Raw genomic sequence first — 11,192 nt, 5'->3', positions numbered from 1 at the left:
CCCTTTAAGGTATTCCTCAGCAAGACCCCAGGGATCTGCATGCCAAAGAAAGTGAGGATTGGGCAAAGGCAGGTTTCCCTCCCCGCCTCCTGAAAGGGGCAAGAACACCAGATCCTCGCCGCGCTTGGTGACGCAGGGGGACCTGGAGGCACAGCTGGCCTCGAGTGCAGCCACCAGCGTGGAGTTCTGCACTGCCACGTTCGTGTGCTCGCATTTGCCATAGCAACCTTCACATCACGTTTAACACACAGAGACAGCCCTCCTCTTGCCTGTTTAAAGAGCCCTTGTTAAGTGGTTTTGCTGTATTTTAGATGCCAAGATGTCGGTAAGATTGATGGAAGGCTGCACAATCAAACTCGCTAGGAGTGCCTAGCATCTAGCTCATTATGTAAGAGAATTAGCAAGGCATTTCTTTTGACATGACAGTCCATTATGGCAGCTGTCAATCATACCCTAGCATATGCTTTTTTTTGGTCCTCTTTGGTGATAATTTTTTTAAGAGGTTGCTCCGTTGCTGTTCYCCAGTAAGGCAGAGCTTTGTGTTTGCAGACGGTGGCTGTTATTGATGAGATGGGCAGCCCTCTCTCCGAAGTAATCGCTGTGTGAACATATGCGTGCAGGTGCCATCCTTACTGGTGGGGCTCTTTGTTCTGGGTGCATGTCTACAGAGCCTTGAAACTGCTGCTGCTTCTCACCCATCCAACAGCTTTGGTCCTTCTGCATGAGGTGTTGTAGCTGAGACATTTCTGTGCAGGGGTTTGGTCCCAGAGGAAAAAATGCATCCAGGGGACAGTTATATTTACTTGTGATCTTTTCAGGACAGGAAAGAAAAGCTTGTATGAAGAGAGTCCACCTAAGATGACGGGGATCCTGAGAATAACATTCATGCCTCTAGCACCTTTCACAAGAACACTTCCACATACCTAACAGAGCTTAATGAACTAAGCCTAGAAGGTGTTTGTGTTGTATTACTGTGGCGCGAAGGGGGAAATGGAGGCACAGGGAAGTAAAATAATAGACTCTCAAGTTACTGACTCCAGTTCAATATCCTTCCACAGCTGAGCCCTCTCCTACCAATTAGTCAGGAAGGAACTGAGATGGAAAGGAAAGGAAATGACTTTTGGGGAAGGCTCTTTCATCTCTAAAAGAATGTCTAAGCACTGGGCAAAAAAACTCGGGAGGATGAACTGCCTCTGAAAAATAGAGGAGCTCATCTGCAGAGCTGTGTCTTGACTGGTGTGCCCATTTGAGAGTGATGATAGCTGGCAGCAGTGCATACCAGGGAGCCTGGGAAGTGAATGCAGATAAAACAATAGGGCATTTGCAAACAAAGAGTATGTTTTAAGGTAGAATTGGGCATCTTTTTATGTTATTTTTAAGTAAAAACACCCCCCAAAATGTATGATACAGGATAAGGTTTATAATCTATAGCTGTATATTTGATATATGTAACTCTATCAAACAGTATAGTTGAGATATATACTTTCAAAATTGCACACAAAGTAACCCAAAGCATAGATAAATTAAAAAAGAAGTTTCTCTGTTGCCTATCCTGGCAACATTTTCCTCCTTCATTTTCTTTCTTGGTATCTCTCTCCCCAGAATCTTCCAGGGTAATATGAAAAACAGCTACTTGAGTACTGCTGTGCCAATAGGAAGGAGGTAGCACAGATGCTCCAGTAAAGATGAATGTATGAAAGGGAGCTAGCTCAATGGGAAAAATAAGCTTCAACGTGGTAAACTGTTTAGTCTTGGTTATCACCTTAATTAGTGTAAATTGGAGGTGGCATGACACTTTACCAGTACAGGTTTCATTGAGAGATAATTTTCTCAGGAAATGTATACATTAGGAAAAGTCTTTTAAAATGTTCTCCAATTTCTCTCTTCTAAATCTGTCTGGATAAGGGTATAATGTATGATATAAYGTATGACTATTTAAATAATCTATTCATTAGCCTTGAGATAATGAACATGTTGCTTGATTTTTATGCTGTTGCTGGTAGCCACAGCTAGGTTTAGAGACTGCTAGTGTGTGCACTGCATAAATATAGATAAATGATGTCCTCTGCCCCAAGGATCATACAGACTAAGGCTTCTGTCCTGAAAATTGCTAAGGCAAATGTTTTTGCCTATGCATTTCTGCAGTGATTTCAAGGGGGGCTCCAGAGATGCCAAGTTTCAAGCGAAATCCCTGGAGAGCAGGTCTTGGGCAGCGAGTATTGTAGCTGCTGCCCATAGTATTTTGTACACCTGCATGCCTGGATTGAGCAGCACTGACTTGCCTGACGCTATTTCTATGCACAAGTATTTGTGTCTAGCCCTTTCTAATGCAATTCTTTTCCTTGTAAAAGCAAATAAATGATGCCCAGAAATATGAGTCTACCAGCTGTGTCCTAGCTGGTTACAGGTTAGTTTTTCCACTCCATGGTATGATCTGATAGTTCCTTGAATAAATACTTTTTTTTACGGTTCTTTCTGAAGAAAGAAAGAGAAGCCTGGAACTTGTTAAACAACTTGCAGGACGTGTCTTTCTGCTGTTTCATCCTGGACCGGCCACGTGGTGACTCTTCCCCGATCCAGTCTTCAATGAAATCAATGGGAAGCATTCTGTTAAATTCAGTGGGCTTCAGATCAGATGCTGCCACTAAAAGCCATCATATAAGCAGTCTGGTCTTTGTAATATCTGCTATAATAGCACAGCATGGTCGCAATCCTACAATCTGAGTCTGTGAAAATCCCCATTGATTTCAATGAGACTTCTCCTTAACTAAAGATTTCGCAATTAGGTAATGAGGAGCAATGAGCGTGCGCTGCCCTCTCTATTAGATCCTGTAGTCTGACTACTTCTGTGGGCTTGTGCAAAGTGCTTGTTCCGTGGCGATCTGTGCTTGCAGCAGCACCTGCTCTGCTAGTCTCTCGATTCTTCACTTAACAAAACAGCTTGACACTGCAGGTGAAAGATTTTGAGATGTTTTAATTAACTAGCTTGAGCACCGTCTGATTTTTATCTCCCTGGATGTTTCAGAAATTCTGCAGCGCTCGTTTCCTTGGCTGCCATCAAATAAAAATCTAATGTATGAAAGAGGCTTTTGCAGGTGGAAAGTACATTGTAAAGTTTATAATGGGGCACATATCAACAGTGGGTTTGGGCAGCTCTTTGTGACTGGAAGACTTGACTGGTGAGATTCCTCAGGCTTCAAGAATAGTTTTAGAAATTATGGGCCAAATCTTACAGCTCTGATTTAGTCAAAACTCCCATTGATATCAGAACTTTTAGTTTGGGGGCTTATCTTGAAGGTTGAGAGAATGAAATAAAAGATCAAGGGGAAGAGCAAAAACCCACCAGGCAGGGTTTAAACTGTTCATTTTTCAGGATATACAAGAATATATGTTTCAAGGGCTGGCACTGTACAACGCTCGGAGCCAAAGGATCTCTCAGACACACAAAGAAATAATTCTTGTAGGGCTGTTAGTTTGGGGAGGACTGATTTGTTTGCAGGTATCTGCTTCCCTGGCCTGCAGGATTTGGTAGGAGGCTTCTGCCAGCAGTGAAGAAAGTGCTGGCTAAATAAATATTGCTCAAGCTGGAAGGGGAAGAGGAGAATTAGTGGTGTGATGGGAGCAAGCCTTCTGAAGGGTGTTGCGGGCCGATGGCATGATTGATGTCGATGTTAAATAAGGCTCTTAAATTGGTGGCCGTGTGACTGGATTTGGCTGACAAGGGGATGGGGCACCAACCTGATAACCTGCATTTTTTTTTTTGTTCTATTTATTTTTGTAACACTGACAATTTTTTTATATATAATATATATATATAAAAGCTGGATTTCAATTTGATTTTTTTAATAGTGATTTTTCATAATGGTATTTGTTGTTGTCACTGGGTTGTCTTCTTTTTTCTGAGGCTTTGGTGTCTCTCTCTGCTATTGTTGTGGGTATTTTGGTTTTTTGGTCCAGACAATAATGCTAAAAACACACCTTTAGTAGAAGTGTGAAAGCTAAACTTCTGCCTCCTCAATCAGAAGCTTTGTGAAAGTTATCCGATAGCACACCCCTTACACCAGGAGGAAAGCACAGCAGTTTTACCGGTGCTTTGGCAGAGCTGCAGGATGTGTCTGYGGGATCCGGGATCTGAGCGCGACCCGGTTTGAGCAGGATGCCCGTGAAATGCTCCGTGCCCAGCAGGAACAGGGCAACACCGGCCATGAGCAARTCCCTGACGACTGTCAAAGCTGGGGCAGGCCGCTGCGGTCCCRAGGGGGTTGTTAAACCCGGTTTGTTTAACCAGGTATCTCTGCCGAGTCAGCAGCGCAGGGCTGCGGTTGCCTCTCCTGCCCTGTGGCAGCCCGGCCTTTCTCAGTGCCTCGTCCTTACTTCCACCTCGGGCAGGTTCATTTGCGCCGCCTTTCCTTGAACGGCCTCCATCTGTGGCGTCAGGCGGGTTTGGGGCCGGGCAGGGCCGTTCCGCGCTGGGCCGTCCTCCGCGCGGCCCGCTGCCGGGCGCGGGGCCCTCTCTGCCAGCGGCCGCTCCGTGGCCAGGCTGAAGCCGCCTTCACTTTCGTTTCTCTCCCAGGCCAAGCACACTGTTCCTCCTCATCGTGTTCGCAGTTTCACATGTGTTTGGAATACAGCAGTTATATAAGACACTGGTTTGAACTGTGAACTGTCAGGGAAAACTTTCTTCTTTTTTGATTTCTTTCTTTTTCCTCAAGCCTGGAAGTACTTACAAGTGTAAGTTCTTTCACTTTATTTCTGGTTTTGTGGGTTTGTTGGAATACTAACCAGGATATTGACTCAATCAGAAACAGACGAGGCAATTCAAAATTAGACCCTTTTTGAGGGAAATGATGAAATCGAGATTTTATCAGTCAGAGAATCAGGTCCTGAATCCAGATGCCAGTCCTCAATCCCTTCCTCGTTTTTGAGTGCACGCCTTTTCTGCCAGTCATTTCTTCCACTGGGGTCGCAGGTCATATTGTCTCGATGTGCTCTCCTTGAAACATCTTTATTAACACCATGGAGTCGTTAGCTCCTCTTGAGTCACGTGGCTGGCAGGGAGGCCGGAGCGGGGTGCTCGCTGGGTGCCGGTTCACAGGCCTTGGCTACCCGCCTTTGGCGGGTGCCATTGAGGACCCCAGGGGCTAGGCCCATCGTCAGGAAGGTGTCAGGGTGCTCAGAGGCAGCCCTGGCCCCTCGGCGTGAACCCCAGCAGTGCCCCACACTGCTGCTGCAAAGCCAGCGCCCGACTGCAGACCCTGTATGGTGTGTTTGCTGCTCTGGCACTGCCTTTCAGCTCTCGGGGGATGGAGATCACTTAAATTAACGTCCGTGTGACTGATCACTGTCTTTGTGCGTACTTCTGAGAGGCTTCGGTACGGGGGAACATGCAGAGTCTCCATCAGTTCTGAGGCTTATTTCTCCCAGCTTTGAGATTTTTATGTAAATGTATTTGGCTGCACTTTCTAATCATTCTAAGACGTTTATTTAGCACCTGTCCCCATGCCAAATCCTTTTTATCTTCTCCCTTCCAAATACACTAGGTAGGTGCGCGGCTGCCGAGGCCCCGGCGTTGCCCCACCTGCCCTTCGGCTGCTTTCTCCATAGCCCTCATGGCTGCATAATTCAAAACGTTGCTAAACTGACATCGTGTTTCTGCAGGGCTCCCTCATAAATCCAGCAGACTTAGAGGAAGTAATTGCTCCATCTTTGGCTCCAGATAACTTCTGACACCATGTAATGTTTTATAAACACTCAAGAGGCAGGTTTTTCAGGAGAGAAGACACCCGCTGACTATTATTAAGTGCGGGAGGAGTCAGATCTGCCTGAGTTTACTCAGGCATTTGGAAGCTGCTGAAGCTTCGCCTTGGTAGAACCAGGATTCTGCTTTTTGACAGTCACAGGACCGCTCTTGGCAGCTTGACGTTGTCTGTCACGTTGGTGCCAGAATTTGGGTTTTGCTTCTTGGYGGTGTTTGTGCCTGCAACGCGATGCCTGGTCCTCCCCGACCACTCCATGTCCCTGCACGCCCGGCCTCGCTTCCTCTTTGGTCACGGCTCAGAAATACAACGAGGTGACGATCCACAGTGCCCAAGTTAAACCCTACGTGAAGGACAAGTTAGCTCATAGTCACAGAGAGTGCCCAAGCCTTCGTACAGAATGTGCTTTTGTGTGGACAGAACTGCATAAAAATACACGGGAGAAACATCCCAAGCAAGTGAGAATGCAGTTACCAAAATTATATTTATTTTGTTGGCTCAGCAGAATGCTGCCGTGAAAATATTGAGGGAGATCAAAGAGGCAATGAAACTAAATAAAACTGTAGTAACTGGTGAGTCCGGCTTCCTTCTTATAAACTAGTCAGGTGGGATAGAAACAAGTTTTCAAGCTCTTTGGTAACCACGGTTGAAATAACTAGCTCCAGAGCGCACGCAAGGAGAGGCTGGTTTTGGCTCTGTCCTAACTAACATGGACAAGTTGGCTCCAAGTGTAACCGTAGCTGAACTATTGAGCAACAGGGGCTACGGCGGGCAGTGCTGCACTTTGCTTGAAAGCAGAGCTTCCTCTTGCTTTAGGAACACACGGAAGCGTTGGAGGAGAAACTGATGATTTTCGACTACTTTTAGGAAATGGGCAAATGAGATCTGACAGAATAGAGGTATCAAAAATAACGAATGTAAGACAAAAGGTGCATCAGGGAATTCTCAGACACCCTTCATCATAACACAACCAAAAGTAGAAGAAGTGGAAGAAGTGGAAATACAGAGCTGTAAATTGATCAAAGGAATTTTTCTGGCAAGTTGTTTGCAGTCAGAGGAGTAGCAGCCTCTGCTCCATCCGATTGCAGTGTCATGTCTCGCTTGCACAACATCTCGGCAGTGAGGGAAGTTGCTCAGGCTTTRTACTTAAAAACATGTTTTTTCTTTTTTTCCAACCCATATGGAAAGAGTGGAGCAAAATATTACTGACACCTTAATATTATTGAAGATGGAACAATTAAATGCGGAGAAACAGGTTGGGAGCTTATCTACACTGATATTAACTAGGATAAAATTCTTAAGAGATTTAAATACTTATGATTCACAGCATATGTAAGTACTGACTGACAAGACTTAAGGAAACCCTTTGCTTCAGGGCAGGCTTTTCCATAATCAAGCATTGCGGGTCCCTTCCCTCAGCTCCAGGACAGCAGGTGCAGGGAGCACCGGAGCCTCTGGAGGGGCAGGTCCCACCGTGGGCAGAGGTGACGCTGGTGCCTGGCACCCYCTGAGCTGCCCAGTGCTGATATCGAGTTACTTTTTGCTTTTGAACTTGCACTAGCRTTTTTGTCCATTTGTTTTCAGTCTGTTTCCTTTTCACCATCTTGAGCTCCCGCCCTAGCATCCTGGTTGAAAGTTTTCCAGCGTTTCTGTGYGGATCGGAAGTTGACCCGATGCTACTAATCAGCTGATAACTGGTATGAGCAGGAATGTTTGGGCACGTGGGAGGCTGGGGACTGCGCAGAATGTGATTTTGGGAGGCATTCCCCAGCTTGTTTCTGTGTGTTAGGAAATTGCTTACCGTGATCTGTCGTGCCTCGATCGAAATCACCTGCTTGYAGACCAGCAGAGCTGCCCGTGGGATGGCAGGGAAGCGGGTGCAGCTGCACACAGGGCAGCAGTGAAATCCGTCAGCYCCAGCTCACGTGCCACGAGAGCGAGCGAGCAAGTGCCTGCCAGGCTGCTGCTTCCCTGCTGCAGGAGTCATGTTTGGGGAGGAAACGCTCGGAGGGAGATGCAGGAGAGCACGGAAGGAGCAGGATGGGGCAGACGGTGTGGGTGCTGTGTCCTGGGCGTCCACGGAGAGCAGCTCTGCACGCTCTTCCTAGACCAGAGCAGCATCCACAGCAGCAACGTGATCTTTAACAAGTCTCCTGTATCACATTACAGCTYAAAATCAACTCCCGCTTCTGTTGACAGATCTTTCTGAGCCTCCCACTGGAAATACTGAAGTCTGCAGTTAAAATGGAAATATGTTTAAGAAAAATCCTTTTGTCTGTATTTTCCTTGGCTAGAGGCTAAAGTGAGTTCAATATGTAACTGTGGTGCAATAGGGAGGCTTCAAGGAAGAAAAGTACAGGCGATCTGTGTGTGTGTGTGTAGATGGAAATATCACTARCAGAGCTGCGCTGCAGAATAAATTGAAAGGTTTATAATGGGTTTCTGTCAAGAGGTTGCATAATGGTTAGAAAGGAGATGCACAGTTCAGATTCATGGTTCAAGTCAAGAAATGGCAGCATATGGAAAACTATTGATTTGTATTAGTGACATTAGAAAAATAAAGGGAATAATTGAGCTGCTTCAGCTAGTTTCATGCTAAAAGAAGTGTTTGTATTATTATAATTGCTGCTGCTCATGAGTTTCAGGGTGACTGCAGTAGAGAGCCATATTTCAAACAGCGATCTGCATCTTTGAGTAAGCCGTGCCAAATCATTTAATTTTAATAGCCAGTGACACTGAATTCAGTAACAGTACTCTGTATTCAGACATTGTAACTGACAGGAGAATTTCACCTTAAATGAGAAATAAAACAAAAAAATCTATATTCATACTGAATTTTCCCTAGCAGCACGATTTTGCTCAGCACTGGACAATGGAAAAGATACCAAAGATGCAGTTCTGCCCTCCTATATATGTTGATCGTTATAGACCAGCTGTGCCCCCAGATGACTTAAAAATCATTGTGAGATCTCTCCAGTTTACATTACTGGAATAAYGGTGCTTTTATGAAATGGGGAGTTACTGGAGCAGAGCATCCCAAATGCACCTTTGTTCCCAGTTAATATCTTTAATGGGCTTGAAAAGGCACAAAAATCACTTCCACAGGGATTTATGCTCTTGCTAAGGGAGTTTKTTTCTGGTCACCTAGAGCGAAGTGTCTGTCCCTTCGTGCTGCAAGGGCAGAGCGAGGCCTGATGTAGGGTTTGTAAGTGACCTGTGTGGGGCTGCATCTCAGCCGAGGGTATTGCCAGTGCTTGTGACAGGCTCTCGTCTCCCCGTCATGGAAACTGGGGTCCTGAACGCTGCCGTACCCGTCTGCCCCGGGCAGCCAGGTCTCCACGTGGAGAAGGGAGAGCAGCCATGGGTCGTTCGGTGTGTGCTGGGAATGCAGCTAGGGCAGGAATCTGAAATGGGAATTTCTTCTGTACCAGCCAGCTGAGGCATGACCTGTGAAAGCTGGACACCAGGTATCACTGTCGTGCCAAGCTACGTGTTCTCATCACCCTCTTCACAGCCGCTCGTCTGTGAAACGTTCCCTCCTCGAGCTGGGTTTCAGCACAGCACGGGGGGCCGCTCCATGGTGGAAGCAGCCACGTGTCTATATGTGTCTGTACACGCACTCGTGCRTGTCTGTACGTGTCTGTATGTGTCTATACGCTGTGTGCTGGAGAATCAGGCTTGACCACGATGTGGTCCCTGGCACGCRGGCTGTGCTCTGCTGCTCTTCCCTCTGCCCTCGCGAGTGACAGTGTGAAGCAGAGAGGTGGCTGGGGTTCCTGGGGGGACCGCGGCGCCTTCCTCGAGGAGTGCTAATGCTGGCTGCGGCGGGAGCAGATGGGATTTGTAGGAACCTCGAGCTCCATCTGTTCACAATAGCTGAGCCCCAGATCCAGGGCGCAGCTGAAGTCCACGGTGAGCCCAGCGCTGTCAGCTGGAGGTGAGGAGCAAGTGGGTCAGAGCAGCGGGATTAGAAAGCAGAAGGGGGGAACTTCTAGAAAATGATGAAAAACAGTTTTCACCACTGATATACACRTAGGAGAGGCAAAACAGTTGGCAAGGACTGCTCTAAATGTGACCAGTTATCCTCTCAACAGTGTTATTTTACCTTTAAGTTGCCTGCAGTTGTGGCAGGGCTGCACAAATCAGGCAGCTGGCTGCCCGTACAACCTTTTACTTAGTGGGTGGAGCTGGCAGAGCCGCGTTCGTAACCTCAGAAGCCTGAATAACCCAGATTCGAAACCCATGGTGCCTGCCAGCCAATGCGAGGAACGTGTAATTAGAGCAGCTCCGWCTACTCCTATTGAAGCCGCTCTTGCAGCTTCTTGTTCATTCTGATAACAGCAACGTTGCTGCAGCTGCACTGATTGCCCTAGTAGTCTTCCGAGGGCTCCGTCCTGCAGTCGCTYGGTACGCACAGTTCCTGCCGAGCGTGCGGCTTGGAAAACCACGGTGCTACCAGCACCAGCAAGAGCAGGGAGCGGCGGTAGCCGGTGTTCAGCAGGTTTTGTTCCCCGGGAGCTAGAGGGAACGTTATCACATGTGATCAATATGTTTCCTCATTCTGATCTCCGAAGGTAAACATGTGTTTGCATCCATGAGGATCTTAGGCTTGTTAGTGCTTGTGAGCTCAGCTGTGACTTTCAGGAGCAGTCTCTTGTGTTCCTGCTGAAGAGTTCCTGTAATGAAGAGAGAACGATGAGTGTATCCAGATCACATCCCTCTGATGATTAACTCACTAGTTCATGTAGGGGGAGCAGAAGTCAAGGTTTCCTTTTTCCTCTACTACCTTTGACATGTTTGGTGTTCTTCAGGTTAGTTGTGGGGCTCAGTCGCCATCTGACTGCCCGCTTTTGAAGCAGCCCTCTGCAGCTCCAAGCTGCTGAGCTTCAGGTGAGGCTGTGCTTGTGCAAGGCAGCTTGTTTCCTCAGCCCTGTGATCTTCTCACAGCAATCCAGAACACACAARTGATCAAGTGAGCTATGCATCCCCAAGCACTCAAGAAGTTCATCAGAACTAAAACAATCAGAGCTTCTACATAAGGAAAAGCCTCCAGTTTAGAGGCTCAGTTGATGTCAGAGGGGTCAGGCTGAGCTAGCGTTAGTAAGCCAGGATATAGCCAATGAAACATAGTTTACAAAGTGGTGCAGCTGAAATACTTTAACACAAATTTATCAGTCGCATCCTCGGGGGAATTTCTCTGATATGTTGCAATCATCTGGATATTCTAACAGTTTCAATAGACTTGCATCAAAATCATTTTGCCATCATCTTGACATAGTAATGTAGTCTCCAGTGACTGCAGTGACATTATTTTGCCATCATCTTGATATCATCTATTACAGCATTGTGGTCCCTATGCTCTGGCATTGCTGAGTGCTTTGCCTCATTATATTATTTTCATAAGCTTGCACTGAAATTAGTGTGGAAGAGCTGTGG

The 11,192-nt window shown here is 46.8% G+C and overlaps 1 protein-coding gene across 1 annotated transcript in view; it reads left to right on the top strand.

Annotated features, from left to right (window-relative positions):
* Positions 1 to 319: 319 nt before the first annotated feature.
* Positions 320 to 11,192, top strand: part of MAMLD1 (mastermind like domain containing 1) — a 99,316-nt gene continuing 88,443 nt past the window's right edge. The window contains exon 1 of the mRNA XM_026039027.1: positions 320 to 325. Coding sequence (XP_025894812.1) covers positions 320 to 325 — 6 coding nt within the window. The remainder of the gene's footprint in view (positions 326 to 11,192) is intronic.

This window comes from Nothoprocta perdicaria, unplaced genomic scaffold, assembly GCF_003342845.1.
Source record: "Nothoprocta perdicaria isolate Ctin4 unplaced genomic scaffold, notPer1 scaffold_22, whole genome shotgun sequence".
Classification (NCBI taxonomy): domain Eukaryota; kingdom Metazoa; phylum Chordata; class Aves; order Tinamiformes; family Tinamidae; genus Nothoprocta; species Nothoprocta perdicaria.
The sequence above is the reverse complement of the archived record's forward strand: the minus strand, read 5'-3'. Positions and strand labels throughout refer to the sequence as shown.